General features: G+C 41.0%; 1 protein-coding gene across 1 annotated transcript; it reads left to right on the forward strand.

Moving 5' to 3' along the window:
• Positions 1–15,624: 15,624 nt before the first annotated feature.
• LOC120558443 (putative uncharacterized protein MYH16) lies at positions 15,625–17,831 on the forward strand. Its single transcript, XM_039799455.1, has 4 exons — positions 15,625–15,646; positions 15,781–15,941; positions 17,287–17,534; positions 17,793–17,831. Exons 1-4 carry the CDS (start codon positions 15,625–15,627, stop codon positions 17,809–17,811), a joined length of 450 nt encoding a protein of 149 aa, XP_039655389.1. The 3' UTR covers positions 17,812–17,831.
• Positions 17,832–18,376: the final 545 nt, after the last annotated feature.

Genomic DNA, 18,376 nt, shown 5'->3' on the forward strand with positions numbered 1-18,376 from the left:
TTGCTCAGTCCCAGTCACACCTTTGGAGTGCTCAGAGAAGAGGAAGAGTGACTGCCAGCAACATCCACAGGGTCATCAAACGCAAAACAGATGGAGCTTCAGCTGTAAGGACCATCATGCAGTATGATACCAAGAGCATCTCCCACATCCCTTCAGTAAAATGGGGTACTGAGCATGAAGACACTGCAAGAGATGAGTTTTATCAGCACATGACAACAGTACACACAAATTTTGTTTTGAAACGCACAGGCCTTTTCATCTACCAGCCTTACCCATTCCTTGCAGCATCACCTGATGGGATCTCAACATGTGACTGTCATGGAGATGCAGTTCTGGAAATTAAATGCCCTTACAAATACAAGGATTTGTGTTTTATTGAGATCCTACAAATCCAAGATCCAACTCAGGGTTTCCCAATCCAGCGGCGCGCGCGTTCACATAAAAGAGGCGGTGTTTGCGCACCATAACCAATCGCAAACATCTACCAGAGCCGCATGTTATATATAAGAAGAGCAAATTATAATTCTACATAAATGTGAAGAATACAGACTCGGTTTTACAGGGAAAATGCAATACAGTCGCTGCTTCCTAAAACAGAAGGAAAGCTGTCAAAAAAAAAAGCAGACGCTGTAGATGTTTAAATCAAAACTCCAATATCACTTCCCCATCAGTCAGGACCAAGATCTGACCATAATTACACTTGTGCTTTCCATAAACTGTCGTTGCTTTAGCCTATTATTTCAGTTGCAACCCTGGCAGTGGGAAGCGATCGTGAGAGCAAATAAAAAATATAAAAACATAATTCAAACATAATAAAAATACCCATCAGGGAATGTTAACGGGGTTGTCTGTCTCTAAATGTTTTAACTTTTATGAGCGCAACCCTCTCTCCCCCTCTCTCCCCCTCTCTCGCCCTCTCTCTCTCTCTCTGCGCACCGAGCTCCGCCTGTGACGCAGTTATCAATCGAGTATTGATTGGTCAGTAGGCGGTGCTTTTACACCGGTTGATCTCTGATCTCCAACTTAACCTGCTCCGGACCAGGTTAGGCGTTCAGCATGAGTTACCACGGAGATTGAACCCGATAACAAGTGATCCACCTTCGTGATAAAGAAAATCCTGGGTTGAACCTGAAGTTAGCTCTTTAACGCCAAATCCTGCTTCATAGTACAGGCCTCTGGACCTTCTGCATCGAGGATTAAACCTCTACATGTGCGCCTGCTCTACCAACTGAGCTAATCGGCCACCATATTTGCATCTAGTAAATATTGTAATTATCTTTTTTTATTGTGCTTTCATTAAATGTTTTAAGTAGAAAGTAGACTGTTAGCTCAACGTGTGCTGAAAAGAAAAAAAGAGACAAAACTTACCTAATAAATGTTTATTGAATGTTGCAAAAATCTTTGTGTACCTCAATGCTCCACGAATGAATAATACCTTACTAGGAGAGGCGCTGTCCAGGGTCAGGAAAAGGGCAGCAAAAATCTCTGCAGACCCCTCACATCCTGGTCACAAACTGTTCACCATCCTTCCCTCTGGTAGGAGATACAGGGCACTGTTCGCCAAAACCAGCCGACACAGAGTTAAGTAATCGAAGTCCGGTAGCAGTATTATTTAATAAGTTTAGGTCTAAGATTACTTAGAGCACAACAGATGGTCAATATGTCACTGGAGAGAGGAACAACGGTCAGAGGGAGCGTGTTTTTCAGAATTCTAAAGATCTTGATCCGTTCAGTAGCTCGCTCCACATGAATATGCAATGCTGAAAGTTGGCGGGTCCTCTCAACATCACACCCAGGTAGCTACTTTCTCCCCTTCAAGAATGGAGGCATGACGAGTGTGGCACCAAGCCTAGCCAGGTGATCACCTATCAGAAAACCTCTATCTGCCATCACCTGATTGCCTGGATTAATGTTGATCTCTTTATCTGATATCCTCCCTCCCCACATTTTGGAAATAAATGATATTGAGCCATAGGGCGTGATACCTATTAGAGCTTTAAGAGTATTATGGTGTTTATAATTCAACCAGGTCTGGGCTCTAGCCCTGAGATTGAATGGCCTGTCAATGAATAACTCTGTGCAGTCAATGATAACTACGCATTTCTTAAACCTCTTCTTGAACTTCTATGGCATGTTTTTCCGAAGAACCTCTGCAGATGGCCAGGAGATTAAAAATTGGAGACGCTTTGCAAGGATAGCTATCACTTCGTTGATAATATTTGAAACACATGCAGAGGACACACCAAACCGGAAACCAAGGTCTAAATGGGCAAGTCCGTGTTGGAGCTTCATCAAAGTTAAAAGAAGTTGATTCTCCTTGGAGATAACCCTTCTTTCTTTAATAAGTGGTGCAATTAAGTTCAAAATCCAATAAACACAGCAAAAGATGGCACTCCAAAATAAAATGAAAAGAATTTCTGTTTGTGCTTAATTTGACTAGCTGCATCATTCTCTATGACAATGACATTTTTCTGAAGAGATGGACAATTTTGACAGCTTGTCTTTGTAAGAGTCTCTCTCTAGACGCAACCTATGTACCTCTTGCTGTAGCATTTCACACATATGACATTGTCCCCCATTGTCTTGGTTGTCCACTTTTTCTTCCTGGTTGTCTTCTATGTCAGGAACAATCTCTGGTTCTGGTCCTGGTCCAGCTGCAGAATAAAGCTGTCTCCTTTTCACTGCTCGATGGTACCGACCCTGTTTATCTGCTGCTCTCTTAGCATATGCGGTTGCATCGGCTAACTCAGGTCCCAGGTGTTGTGAAGGAGCAAAGTCAGGGTGGTCGGGGTCAGGGTTCGGACAACCTGCATAATAAACATAAAGACATAGACCATTTAAGCATGTGCTCTTAAGTTACTATATTTTACCAAATGTTACTTCAATTTTGGACACTGGAGAGTTTAAGTTAGACCTAACAAAGCAAACTTTACAACGAACACTGCTGTTTGTTAGCCTGTCCCTAGACCATAATTGTAGAAAATGCACCCTCTATAATGTAGGCTACAACATTTCATTTTAATGGAGTAGGGCTGTTCACGTTTCATCCTTTAAAAACTGCACAGAACAGCAGAGGGGGCGCTGTTGTTCAATAAAGGCTTGCGGTCTTCTTTACAGCGTAAACAAACACTTGACGAAACGTTAGTCAAAATTTAGTTTTCGCTAAGCTTGCACTACATTCAGAAAGACTGCAAGCTTTCAGTCTGTTACAGCTCCTACTGTTGCCCTTACATTTAGACATTTAACTGTGAAAGCATATCGATGGAGCCAAGTCATGACGCACGTTCTAAGCCATCAGCTGTGTAGCTGTGGGTGTTTCTTTACAGCTGGGCAAACGCTAGCTAGCACTGCCAAAACTAGAGCTGACGTTAGCTAGCAGGCTAGCCATTATGTTTTGGTAAATGACTCAAAGACAACCAAACCAAACATTTTATACATTACCTGTGAGAAAATGTCTTCCACAAACACGATGATGGAGGTTTGGTTCCCAGTCTGCCCCGTTAGAAATGGCTACTCTGCCACCAGGCAGTCTCTTCTCTGTAGCACTACTTCTGACGACGTCCACTCGCTTTAACCTCCTCACCCACAGGTTCCACTGGATAAATTTACTTTTTTCTGAAGGAAATCGATAACACCCTACACCTTGTGCTGTATATCTGGTGGCGCAACCCCAAACACAACACATTTTCGTCATTGTTGTCATTTCGTCAACAACAATGTTTTTAACAGTGTAACTGTTTACAGTAGCCAGCTGGATCTCTTCAGTTGGTCAGTAGAAGCCGCTCGCGTTCTGCCACCCGGAAGTATCTTGGTGCCTATTGTTTACAAACATTCTGAAATGCCGTATAAGTACGAACGTTAGCCTGCTATTAGACGGCCCCTGAACCTCTTCACCTTTTTTAAATATGATTTAATGTTAGTTGGCAGATTAGCTAGGCAGATTAGCTAGCCAGCTAGCTAACGCTACATGCTGAATTTACCTTTACATTTTGATTCTATAACAACTCTTCAGCTTTAAATGTTCCCAGTTGAGGTTCAGTTCCATTTAAGCCCAAAAAAATCAAATTAACCGATATGAGCAAAGTATGGTGCGGCACTCAGTTACTGTTAGTTAGCTAGCTAGCTAAAATTAACGTTAAGGGATATCGGGTAACGTTCAATTAGCTAGCTATCGAGCAGCCTAACGTTAGCTAACGTTACTGGCCTGTACTGCAACTGACATAGCTAACGTTAACTTTACATTCAGATTCAGTCAGATTAGTAGCTACATATAACTAGCTAGAGCACGGATATTTTAATTTTAAATTAATGTGAAAAAGGGCGGCTAGTTAGCCTGATCTAATGGCTTTTTTTTTTTTTTATCTAACGGTTCTAACGTTACTTTAATCCATGAAATGGCGTACCTTTGCTACTAGCTAGCTAACGCATCTTGTGATTTGTCAGATGAACACCATTCCACATGAAAAAATGTCGAAATATTTGTATTAACGTTACGTTAAGATGAAATAATGCTTACCATGGGGTTTGACAGCAGCAACGAAGCAGTCTCCATCCTAACCCTAGTAGACTGGTAACTTTTTTTCCTTCCTTTATCGACTGTGGCGCAAATGTGTTGCTGGGCAGAATTCAGATTCACTATCCATCACATCAACAGTGTGTGTGTACAGTAAAGACATCCAGACGCTCATTAAACGACGCTTCCAAATGACCCGCGAACAACTGAGGAACTTGTAATGCATCTAACAGACATAGTTAATACGTTGCTGCGATGTATAGATTTCTATCATAATGTAAGGGATTTTATTGTGTAACCTCTCAGTTGAATCTTAAGAGGAAGTTATAATAAACAGCTTTTTATTTTGACGGGAAAAAGGCAAGTGGAAAAAGCGTTGTATTTTCTGACCATTGACTGTGAGACGTGCAGTGCCGTCTTGGTTCTGGAAGCCTGTGTCTTTATTTTAGCTAGAGCCAAACAGTGAGTCTCGACAATATAAGAAATGCTCGGTTACAATAATAACACGCCCAGATGCTCATTAAACTATGCCCCAAAATGACAACTGAAGAACTTATAATAACATCTAACATACATAGTTAATACCTTGCTGCAATGTATAGATTTCAAACAAATAATATATCCAGACGCTCAATAAATGATGCTTCCAAATGACCCGCGAACAACTGAGGAACTTGTAATACATCTAACCGACATAGTTAATACGTTGCTGCGATGTATAGATTTCCATCATAATAAGACGTCCAGACATACGTTGTGGCGACGTATGTGTGCTTACTGGGTTGACGATGAGGGAGTAAAAAACTATCTGTTGCTAGCGTTAGACTCACTTCTCTAATCCTAACGGCTCCAAATATTGAGCTCTTCTTCTTCTGTGTGAAAACATTACTGCGGAAGTAAGGTTAAAAGTTCAATGTGTGCTACACCCTTTGGCCGAATACGATCACCTGTGTTTTTTAGCCTAAAAATAATCGGTTTGTTTTATTAATCTATTTATTCATTTTTCAAATACAAATTATACTATTTACACATTAACAATTTTTTATTTATTTATTTATTTATAAATCAAACAGCAATTTCTTGGGGGTGCTATGTGGGTGCTATGGTAATCCTAGGGGTAGCTACAGCACCCCCTAGCCCTTCCCTGGCGCTGCCTCTGGTGCTGATTTGTGCCGTTAAAAAAACATTTGTGCTACTTCGGTTTTTACGTTATCAGGCATTTGTTACACTGCTATTTGCGCTGCAAACGCTTCTGACAGCAGCCATCACTGCCATGAACGCTTAACGTGAAAACGCTTAACGTGAAAAAGCTTAACGTGGTCATGAACACTTAAGCCTGTCAAAAAAAAAAATTATACGATTATAGAAGTTATCTCACGTAAACGTTTTCTTCTTCATTGGCGCCTGTGGCGAGGAAAAAGCTTAATGTGGTTTAATGTACCTAAACAACAATCAATCACCAAATTTCTCTCTCATATTGCTCCTCATAACCACTGAAAACTGTCAAAAAATCGAACCCAAATTCCAATTATTATGGAAGTTATCTGACATTCAGCGTTGATCTGTTTCACATTTTCAGCAGGGCAGCGGAGCGGCTGTGGGTTGACTTTCCACGGTTCTCATGGGCTTTATAAGTCCTAACATGAAAAAGCTTAACGTGGTTTAATGTACCTGAACAATTATCAATAATCACCAAATGTCTCTCTCATATTGCTCCTCATAATCACTGAAAACTGTCAAAAAAATGTAACCCAAAGTCCAATTATTATGGACATTATCTGACATTAAGCGTTTCTGCTTCATTAAGGCTATTGTAAGGAAAAATGTCCCGTTCATGGTAGTAATGGCTGGTGTCAGAAGCGTTTGCAGCACAAATAGTAGACGTGTAACAAATAAAGCCTGATAACGTGAAAACCAAAGTAGCACAAATGTTTCTTTTAACGGCACATATCAGCACAAACGTAGCACAAACGATTGAGACCATTTTGGGGAGATTTGGACATTAATGGGGGGCTTCCTGTTTCTTGTTAAAGACAACAGCAGATGCTTAACGCTTAACGTCCTGCGATTGAAATTCTCTACAACGAAATACAGTCACTCTTTACACCATTTTAGCTGTATTTTAACCGGACCTGTCTGGCCGCAGTTTCTCCGTTGTTTGTAAAACTTTCCTCCGCTCCGTTAGTTAATGTATAGCTATTTGTTGTGCTAACGGCTAGTTAGCCTGCCTGCTAGTGGGAGGTAACGCGGATCCCTCAGGATTTTTGCCTCCTTGGAATTATATTCTATATTTTGGCAGCAGTAACGGACTATCCACAGCTTGCTAACACAAGCAGGAGTACCTGCATTGTATTTCGACTTGTGAAGAGGGATCGGTTTTAGGAGAGGGCCTCCGTCAACGTTGCTACTAGCTAAACTAGCGAGCCACAGGATGCCCCCCCTCAGCTGTTCACCTGGCTGTGACTTGTGCCTCCTCTTCAGCCAGAAGATAGTGGAACTTGAAGCCAGAATATCGACTCTCCACCAGATCAAGGCAAGTGAACAGTTCTTCGACACCATTATCATTGGAAGTTCCCCTCACACACACACTAATGTTGGATGTCTTGATTCCACTGTGCCCTGCACTACTCTCACGCACTAATACAATCTCTGTCCCTGTTGTCTCTCCTCGGCTTCTGCCGAGAACCCAGCCAGCTCTCCTGACCAGCTCCACTCCACACCAGCCTGAGCCATGGTGTATAAGCAAGCACCAGAGCAGGCGGTCAGGACAACGCTCAGGCCCAGCCCAACCCCTACGACTAGAAAATCGCTACATCATTCTAATAAACGATGAGGAGTTCACTTCTCTGCCACGTCCCCACGCAGCTCATCCTGGTCCATCCACACAGTCGACGCGCCCTCAATCCTCTCCCCCCTCGGACTCATCAACCTCCATGCTGGTGGTCATCGGAAGCATCCTAGCATCCTCGCCCGCCATGCTAAGGTCGACAACATCATCGTGCATGTGGGCACAAACGACATCAGAGAGGGACGATCAACAGCACTCCAGAGAGACTTCACCACTCTCATCACCACCCTGATGGGCACAGGAAAACGGATTGTCATCTCTGGGCCTCTACCTACCTACAGGAAGGGTGCTGAGAGATGGTCCAGACTGTTCTGGCTCCACACCTGGCTGGAACCACTCTGCACTTCCCTGAGCATTCCCTATGTCGACAACTTCAAATTGTTCTGGGAAATGCCCAGCCTGCTGAAGCATGATGGTCTCTACCCAAACCGACACAGAGCCAGGCTGCTATCTGACAACATAAAGACCACACTGAAAGGCAAGTATTGACATTCTGTTGAAAATATCACAGATTCATGCCCCCCAGGTATTGATACTGATAGCACTATACAAGTGGATGAATCTGAAAATATTTTCTGCAGGGTAACATGTACGACTAGTACTATTCCAGTTATAATCAACAATAGACCATACAAAGTGGCGAATCCCATAAGTAATAAGAAGTTGACTGTAAACATAGCCAATTTAGCATCCAGTTCACGTCAGCCACAGCCTGTCCCAAAAAATGAGACGGTGTCTGTTCCTCAACTCAGATCAGTTAGATCAAAGGTAACCAAGAGAGGGGCAATACTTAACAACCTAATTGGAATTAAAACTACCACTGCAATGATAGAACAGGATAGGAAAATTAGATGTGGACTATTAAATATCAGATCTGTATCTTCTAAAGCAGTACTAGTAAACAAATTGATATCCGATAATCAAATTGATCTATTCTGTCTTACTGAAACCTGGCTGGGCCATGAAGAATATGTTAGTCTAAATGAAGCCACTCCTCCCAGTCATATTAATACCCAAATTCCTAGAGGCTCAGGCCGAGGAGGGGGAGTTGCAGCCATATTTGATTCCAGCCTGTTAACAAATCCTAAACCTAAACTAAATTATAACTCTTTTGAAAGCCTTGTTCTTAATCTTCAACATCCAACATGGAAATCAGTACAGCCAATTATATTTGTTGTCAACCGAGCACCAGGTCCATATTCTGAATTTTTATCGGAATTCTCAGAGTCTTTATCATATGTAGTCCTAAAATCAGACAAAGTACTTATTGTAGGTGATTTTAATATCCATGTGGACGTTGACAATGATAGCCTTAGTACTTCTTTCAACTTACTACTAGATTCAATTGGTTTCCGTCAGAGTGTTCATGAGGCCACGCACTGTTTGTGCTGGCATATGGCATCAAAATTGAAGATGTATTAGTATTCCCGCAAAATCCTTTATTATCAGACCACTTCTTAATAACTTTCGAATTCTTAGTACCCGATTATACGAAATTAGATAAAAGCTTCTACACTAGATGCCTATCTGACAGTGCTATAGCTAAATTTAAGGAAAATATTCCAACAGCACTAAACTCATTACCGTGCTTTAACCCTTGTGGATTGTTCAAATTCACTACCCTTTCGTTATGTTTGTGGCTGAAAACAGCCACTACTTTAAACTGCTGTAAAAATGTATCAGATAAATATTTCTTTCAATTTTTTTTTGCATAAATCTATTAATCAACCTCAGTCCTAATCAAAACTGCTATTTGTTTTTAGAAAAAAATCAGGATTTTAACTCTTTAATTGCCAAATTCATAAATGATGTCACAGATTTGGGGGAAAAAAACACAAAATTACTGATTTTCCATATAAAATGTGATTGTGGACTGGATTTTTTTTTACCTTTTATCACAGTCTTGGACATGTCAAAGATTAGAAACAACATTGGTTTTGATGCATTGTTAGTTTTTGTGCAGGATCAGATTTTAACTTTTTCTCCCTAATTTACTGTTCGTGGCTGAAAACAGCCACTACTTTAAACTGCTGTAAAAATGTATCAGATAAATATTTTTTTCAATTTTTTTTTGCATATATCTATTAATCAACCTTAGTCCTGATCAAAACTACTAAATTTTCTAAAAAAAAAATCTGGATTTTAACTCTTTAATTGCCAATTTCATAAATGATGTCACAGATTTGGGAAAAAAAACACACAAAATGACTGATTTTCAATATAAAATGTGATTTTGGACTGGATTTTTTTTTACCTTTTATCACAGTCTTGGACATGTCAAAGATGAGAAACAACATTGGTTTTGATGCATTGTTAGTTTTTGTGCAGGATTAGATTTTAACTTTTTCTCCCTCATTTACTGTTCGTGGCTGTTTTTGCCCCATTGACTTCCATTATAACCACATTTTTTGATTGCAAAGCCATGACAACATATAATCATGCATTTTTGATTGTTGGTGGTTTTCCCTGTTGGGAAGAGGTAAAATGTGTAATTTTTACTGTTGATAACCAGGTGGCACCATTAACCATTTAGATAGGCCTATGCAAAAGATTCTGGATTGTACATCGAGTTATATGGAGTATAATAGCATATTAAAGTGTGTGTGAGTGTGTGTCTGTGTGTGTGAGAGAGAGAGTGAGAGTGTGGGAACTCACCTTGATGCGACCTGAGAAAATCAAAACATGCACCTCAGCTCTCAGTACTACATTGAGTAAACTAAAACAAAGTTAAGTGTATTTATGCATCTTCTGCCTTTTGATGGTGAGAAATGCAGACTAAACAAAAACAAAGCAAGTGGATTTCAACACTTGCATGTAAGCCTGCTGGTCATTTGATGGTGAAAAGAGCAGCAAGCAACATGAGAAAGGGCTTGACTCGCAGTGAAGTTTTAGATGTGATTATGCAGCCTGATTCCTCCAGCGAGCTGGAGGATGTATCGTCATCTCCCTCTGACACCACAGACTCAGGAGAGTCCGATCCTGATGTATCGTCGTCTCCCTCTGACACCACAGACTCAGGAGAGTCCGATCCTGATTTGGATGTGCCACCCTCATCATCCTCTCTAGCTTCCACTGAAAGCGAGGAGGATTCGGAGGATCCTGGATCTGGGTGGATTGGAAGAAACGGCGAAGTGTGGTTTTCTACCAACGCGGAGACAACTCCCTTTTTGAAAATCAGTCATTTTGTGTGTTTTTTTCCCCAAATCTGTGACATCATTTATGAAATTGGCAATTAAAGAGTTAAAATCCATATTTTTTTTTTTTAGAAAGTTTAGTAGTTTTGATCAGGACTGAGGTTGATTAATAGATGTATGCAAAATAATTTGAAAAAAATATTTATCTGATACATTTTTACAGCAGTTTAAAGTAGTGGCTGTTTTCAGCCACGAACATAACGAAAGGGTGGTGAATTTGCCCACAGTGTACTGTTGGGTTTTGGAAAATTTTCAAAGCATTTTCCTAAAATATGTGTCAAAATAAGATTTGTCAGTGAAAATCATTCCATTTGCTGTAACACGGAAAAAGTTATGGCCAAATTTAGACACAAAATTACCCCTTAGTGGCTGAAAACATCCCCAACAGCACATAAGGGTTAATACAACAGAGGACCTTTATGTAAACTTTAGTCCCTCTCAAATTGACAATTGTGTAGATGGTGCTACAGCCTGCCTACGGACCTACTTAAGACTCTGTTGCTCCCCTCAAAAAGAAGATGATGAAGCAAAGGAAACTTGCACCTTGGTATAACTCCCAAACTCGTAAATTAAAGCAAATCTCGCGAAAACTTGAAAGTAAATGGCGTTCCATCAAACTGGAAGAATCTCGTTTGGATTGGCAAGACAGTCGGAAAACCTATAGGAAGGCCCTCAGAAATACTAGATCAGACTCATCATTAATAGAAGAAAACAAGAACAACCCAAGGTTTCTTTTCAGCACTGTAGCCAGGCTGCCAGAGAGTCACAGCTCTAGTTAGCCTTCTATTCCTCTAGCTCTGAGTAGTGATGACTTCATGAGCTTCTTTAATGATAAAATTATAACAATTAGAGGTAAAATCCATCACCTTGTGCCCTCAACTTCTAACGGTTCACCTTTCAATGCAGGACTCCTAGAAAGAATGACTAGACCTGACATATACTTAGATTGCTTTTATCCTATAGACCTTCAACAATTAATGGTAAAGGTATCTTCAGCTAAGCCATCTACCTGTCTCTTAGACCCCATCCCAACGAGGCTACTCAAAGAAGCATTACCCGTGGTTAACACTTCACTACTAGATATGATCAATATGTCTCTATTAACAGGTTATGTACCGCAGTCATTTAAAGTAGCTGTGATAAAACCTCTTCTGAAAAAACCCACCCTCGATCCTGAGGTCTTAGCAAACTATAGACCTATATCTAACCTTCCCTTTCTCTCAAAGATCCTTGAGAAGGTAGTTGCTAATCAGTTATGTGATTTTCTCCATAGCAACAGTTTATTTGAAGATTTTCAATCAGGATTTAGAAAGCATCATAGCACAGAGACGGCACTGGTGAAAATTACTAACGACGTTCTAACTGCTGCAGACAGAGGACTTGTCTCCATACTCGTTTTACTAGATCTTAGTGCTGCGTTTGACACTATTGACCATACAATCCTGTTACAGAGATTGGAACACTTAGTCAGCATTAAAGGAATCGCACTAAGCTGGTTTAAGTCCTATTTCTCTGATCGATCTCAATTTGTTAATGTTAATGATAAATCCTCCAAGTACGCTAAAGTTAGCCATGGCGTTCCACAAGGTTCAGTGCTTGGACCAATTTTATTCTCCTTATATATGCTTCCTCTAGGTAATATTATAGGAAACACTCAATTAACTATCACTGTTATGCGGATGACACCCAATTATACTTTTCAATCAAACCAGACGAAACCAGTCAGTTAGCTAAACGTCAAGCATGCATTAAAGATATAAGATATCTGATGTTAAACTGTAACAAAACTGAAGTTATTGTGCTGGGCCCTAAACACCTCCGAACTTCATTATCTAAAGATATAGCTACACTGGATGGTATTGTCCTGGCCTCCAGCACTACTGTCAGAAATCTAGGAGTTATTTTTGATCAGGATATATCCTTTAACACCCATCTAAAACAAAGCTCAAGAACAGCCTTTTTTCATCTTCTTAACATTGCCAAAATTAGAAATATCCTGACTCAAAACGATGCTGAAAAACTAGTCCATGCATTCGTTACTTCCAGGCTGGACTATTGTAATTCCCTACTGTCAGTTGCTCAAATAAGTCCCTTAAGACTCTTCAGCTGATCCAGAATGCTGCAGCACGTGTTCTGACAAGAACTAAGAAAAGAGATCATATTTCTCCCGTATTAGCTTCTATGCATTGGCTTCCTGTAAAATTCAGGATTGACTTTAAAGTCCTTCTCCTGACCTACAAAGCCCTAAATGGTCAAGCACCATCCTATCTAGAACAGCTCCTAGTACCTTTTTGTCCCACTAGAGCACTGCGCTCCCAGAATGCAGAGTTACTTGTGGTTCCTAGAGTCTCTAAAAGTAGACTGGGGGCCAGAGCCTTCAGCTACCAGGCTCCTTTCCTATGGAACCAGCTCCCAGTCTGGGTTTGGGGGGCAGACACCGTCACCACATTTAAGAGTAAACTGAAAACCCTCCTCTTTGATAAAGCTTATAGTTATGGAGTGAGGAGTTGCAGCGTCCGCCTAACCCGGTCCACCTGCTTCTCTTCGTAGTCATCAGATTTATTTATCATATAATCAATAATATACTGAGAGTAGAGGGAGGCAGGCCAGTACAGCCTGATCCAGCAGGGGAGAGTTCAAGCCTGATCCGGCACCTCTCTCTAAGCTAACCTGCCTCTTTTAGTTATGCTATTATAATTCTAGACTACCGGGGAAGTTCCTTCCTTCCTATGAGACACTGAGCTGCTCTCTCATCTCTGTTTTCACTTGTTTCCTTTTGTATGCATCCTGTCCCAGAACTGCTTGTTACTAACATAGCTCTGGGGAGTTTACTCCCCGGAGTCCTTATGTGTCTTCTTAGCACATAGCTCTGCGATTCCCTGCAATACCCAGCCGCGTCCTGCTGCGTCCGCTGCATCCACCCGTGTTCTGCAGCGCCACATTACATCCCGCAATGCCCTGCTGCGATGTTCATACACACAGAGTAGTCAGGATCCGGTATAGGAGACTGCACTACTCAGTATGCCACGATGTGCCCTGCTATGACATGAACTACAACAACTACCTTCGAAGTCACTGTTCCATTATCTTTAATGTGACTATTATTGCCACTGTTCATCACACCCCCAACCGGCCCCGTCAGACACCGCCTACCAAGAGTCTGGGTCTGCCGAGGTTTCTTCATAAAAGGGAGTTTTTCCTCGCCACTGTCGCAATAGCCACTGCTAATGCTTGCTCTTGAGGGAATTACTGTAATTGTTGGGGCTTTGGAAATTATAGAGTGTGGTCTAGACCTACTCTATCTGTAAAGTGTCTCGAGATAACTGTTGTTATGATTTGATACTATAAATAAATTGAATTGAATTGAATTGGTTGATGTCACTGGCCAGAAAATGTAAAGTTGACTGACTTAAAACCCTTAACAGCACAAATGATCATTTTTACAGCACAAACGAATAGCAGTGTTTTTAATAATTTTTGGATGACATGGGGGGCCAGCTTCATTCAGGTTTTTACTGCCACTATGTGAAGAATTTGGGAATGTGAATTTCAGATGGCTTGATATGTTTTTATTTGTAGTTCGACCAGTAGGGGGAGACAAAGACAACTATTTTCAGTGTCATAAAGGAAGTGTGCAGACGTATTGCAAATTGAGCTAAATATGAATATTTCAGGAAGGGCATGCTGTAATGGATTTAACATTAGCTGAAATTGTGTCAAGAAAATGACATAATAGTTATTCTACCTATTTGGAGCCAATGTCACTGTTGGCCAGACTTGAGGCTTCTTACTGAAAAGGATAGAATAACAGTCTTTCTGATGGAGCGTGTCGTGTTTTCTAGTGGAGAAGAAGGGGACGTGGGCTCCGATGGACCACCAGGAGATTCACATTCAGACCAACGCTGTCTACGGGCCAATCGACCTGTTGATCCCAGAGATCCAGCGGTACCCTAGGTGTGTCAACCGGCAGAGACTTTTGTCCTCCCTCTCAGAGAGGTGTCTGATTAAACTCTTCTTGAAGCACTTTTTCCTTCTTTTTAGGGTTCAAGATTTTTCTGCAAAGCATTTGGATAATTCTATTCTTATAATGTAAATAAATACCTTATGTCTGCTTTCTGTGTCCTGTATTTGTTTCAGGAGTATCTGTGGAGAAATATTGTTCCTCTCACTGGTGGCCTTGGGGAAGGGGAACATCATGGTGCCTTAAATGCTTCAGGACCCCCGTCATCTGACCACAAACACAGAAGTTAAAAGAAAGAAGAAAAATAAGTTAAATATTTAGGGATGGTAGTTACAAAGAACATGAATATTAGGGAAACATCTAATATAAAAGTAATGTATAGAATAGTAAAACTATCCTAAAAGTTGGCTTCAGAGAGACTTGTCCATCTTTGGATGCATTTTGCTTACGAAGATGGAGAGTTTATCTAGACTTGTATATCCAGCCTGTTCATTGGATATTTCTGCTCAATCAAGACAATTTAAATTTTATAAGGAAAAATAAACATATGGAGAAATGATATAGTGAAATCTGATGAGGAAAGGGGCTTTGATCCAATGAATGATATCATCAAATTAAAATGGTTACAAAGTTTCTTTAGGAAAGGTGAAAGTTTTTAGTTTGATTTTCAATCCAAGATCTTCAGGAATTTTGGTGGTATAGATTTATTTATTAAGATATTACTTTGATATTTCTAAAGTACCTGTCAAGTTATCTGCTTTTCATCAAGTTCTCCATTATTGGAGATATCGATCTATCTATCTATCTATCTATCTATCTATCTATCTATCTATCTATCTATCTATCTTTATTAGACTATTCTGGTAATGTTCTAACATATAATGCTTTCCTTCAAAGTACAATCTTGTTTACATAACCCGCAATCAATGGTTCTTTTAATGCAAGGTATAATGACTTATTCTGTGGTAATTCCACAGATGCCTTCATTAGTCATAGATGCATGTAGTTTTTTAGATTTACCCGTGTAATGTAAATGGACTGTATTTATATAGCGCTTTTCTAGTCTTAACGACAGGAACCATTCATTATTTACACACATTTATACACTATGGCTGAGGCTGCTGTACAAGGTGCCACCTGCTCATCAGATAAACACTCACACACATTCACACTCCGATGGAGCAGCATCAGGGGCAACTCGGGGTTCAGTTATTTGGAGTATAAATGAAATGTGTGTGGGTGTATTTGTTTCAGTTGAAGTGAGTGGGGGAGGAGCTGTGTCTGGAGCAGGAGCAAACGGTCCACCTGGAGAGAGTGAAGAAAGGCCTGGAGGCTCAGGTCAGAGACATGAGCAGCAGGCTGGACCAAGCCGAGCAGATGGCTCTGAAAGGAGGCAAGAAGATCATCCAGAAGTTAGAGGGAAAGGTACGCAGTCACATGTCAGTCCGCTGTGTCAGGACTTTGGTCCAGAGCAAGACATTTTGACATCTACTGGCTGTGAAAGCTGTGATGAATATTCATGACTCCTAGATGATGATGTGTTGGAACCCTCTGACCTTTCCTGTAGCACCACTGTTAGGCCAACATTTCTACTTGTACATAAACAATATTCAAATGTGGGAAAAGGAATGCTTGTAAAGCAACAAACATTTCTTGTTATTTATTTGGAGTAAACAACTAGTATATTGAGCATCAACATTCATTGGAAAGAAAAAAGTATGTTCCAGGGCCAGATTAACCTGGGACCCCCCTTCTCTTTGTGGCCTTAAGGCCCATTCAGACCAAAAAAGCGATCCAGTGATCTTCGCAAGGTTATCTGGTGTGGGAGTGTCAATGAAATGGTCCATGTGTGTGACGTCCTGTTGTGTTCTTCAACCCCCCCAATGTAGCACAAGTAGACTTTATATTTCACAGTTCCTGTTTTCCGCCAGGTCGTTTATAGATCTGGCCGTTTCCAAGCGCACTTGAAGGCAGCTTCATTTCCCGGAGAAAGAAAAGCGATGGAAGGGACTGAGGAAACAGTCAGCTGTTCTACAAACTCCCGGGCAGTTCAGAGCTTGTGTTTGGTGTTTAGAAACTTTCTTGTGGCAGTGATAAGAGGCAGTGATGTTTCCTGTTTCCTGTACAGGACTCTCACACCACCTTAAAGCCCAACCATTGTTCTCAACTTTTTGCCACAGGCCTGCTGCATTTTTTTCCGTGTTCCCCCTGTGGCAACCTCCACCGCAGCCTAAACACACTACCCCCATTCAAAATGAATGTAAAGGCCTGCGTTTTTGCCAGACCGTCTGAAGGCCGATGCAGGCTGTGTCAATGCAGACTGAAAGGAAACCTCTGTTTTCTTCCATATTGTGTTTTCTTTTTGTAGTTCTGGCCATCTCTACTGTATGTTATGATAACATTACCTAGTTATTGCTGGCATCCAGAAATGCAGAAACCTCACTAAAATAGATCAGATGAGGCAAGAAACAAGAGCAGTGAGACAATCAGACAGTTCAGGAGAGACAGTAAAGGCAAATGGTACAAGTAAAACTGTCCTTCACACTTTGTAGACTTTGTAATCAAGCATACTTTCTGTAGTTGAGGACAGAGTTTTCCTGTGCAATGAGGGATTATTAGCAACATTACAGCTGTGCTCACTTTGGGGTTAACTACAACTTTGGGAAATACAGAAGAGCGTGTACTAGTTTACCCTTTGAGTAGCAACTAGCTCAGCTGGAATACTTCCTGAACACTTGGAGTGAAGTCACTGTTGCGTGTTTGTGTGCAGGTGAAGGAGCTGGAGTTGGACTCGGACCATAAGTGGCACATTGAGACGGTGAAGACTCTGCAGAATGAGCGCCAGCTGAAGGAGCTGCTGTTTGAGTCAGAGGAGGAGCAGAAGAACCAGCAGAGGATGCAGGGTCTGGTGGAGAGGCTGCAGAACAAGATGAGGAGGCAATACGTCACGCAGAGCCCTTTTTTATTTTATCTTTTTATTGCAAGACAGAACACTAAGAAGAAACATCACACAGTCAGGTGTGTGTTTGTGTGTGTGTGTGTGTGTGTGTGTGTGTGTGTGTGTGTGTGTGTGTGTGTGTGTGTGTGTGTGTGTGTGTGTGTGTGTGTCTACATGATCAATCTGGGCCCATAGTAGGATGGATGGATGGGGGTGATAGAGATGGGCTTGAGGGGAATAATAGGAGAGCAGGAAAGCAAAAAATAGGGCCCTGAGTGAGCCCTGACATGTGACCTGCAGTGCACGTCACTGTGCTGATATTCTGTCTGTCATTGCAGGAGGAACAAGCTACCATGAACCTGGCCAAGTACAGGAAGACAGTCCATGAAGTGGATGACGTTGAGGAGTGAGCAGACATTGTTCAGTCAGCACTCACCAAGATCAGGACCAAGAAAAGAGGCAGCTTGGGACAGGGCTACACCTCTGTAAGTACTTCCTGTTTCCTGCTGCAGCAGCCAGGTGATAGGCTGACGACTCAGGCGTCCTGGCGTCCCGTCCATGGTGTATACTAGATTTTGTTGTTATTCAGAGTTAGAATTTAATGCTAATTTTATGATAATATAATGTTGTATTATAATATTATCAAGGCTGTGATGGTTATGACGCCCCACCCTCCGTTACAAAGACACAAACTAATGCTGGTAATAATTACCTAAGGATTAATAAGTGGTTTCAGTAACATTAAATCTTTTTAGTGATGTATAAAAGAGATGAGTATTGATTATTTCTGACCTGATAAATTATGTTTATAGATGAGTTACAAAGTATTTCTTAATCATTAATAAAGTATTCTAATCATCAGCTATATAATAACCATCCTAAAATCATTTAGTAATCATTAATATTTGAAGTATGCAACTTA

This window comes from Perca fluviatilis, chromosome 5, assembly GCF_010015445.1.
Source record: "Perca fluviatilis chromosome 5, GENO_Pfluv_1.0, whole genome shotgun sequence".
In the NCBI taxonomy this organism is placed as follows: domain Eukaryota; kingdom Metazoa; phylum Chordata; class Actinopteri; order Perciformes; family Percidae; genus Perca; species Perca fluviatilis.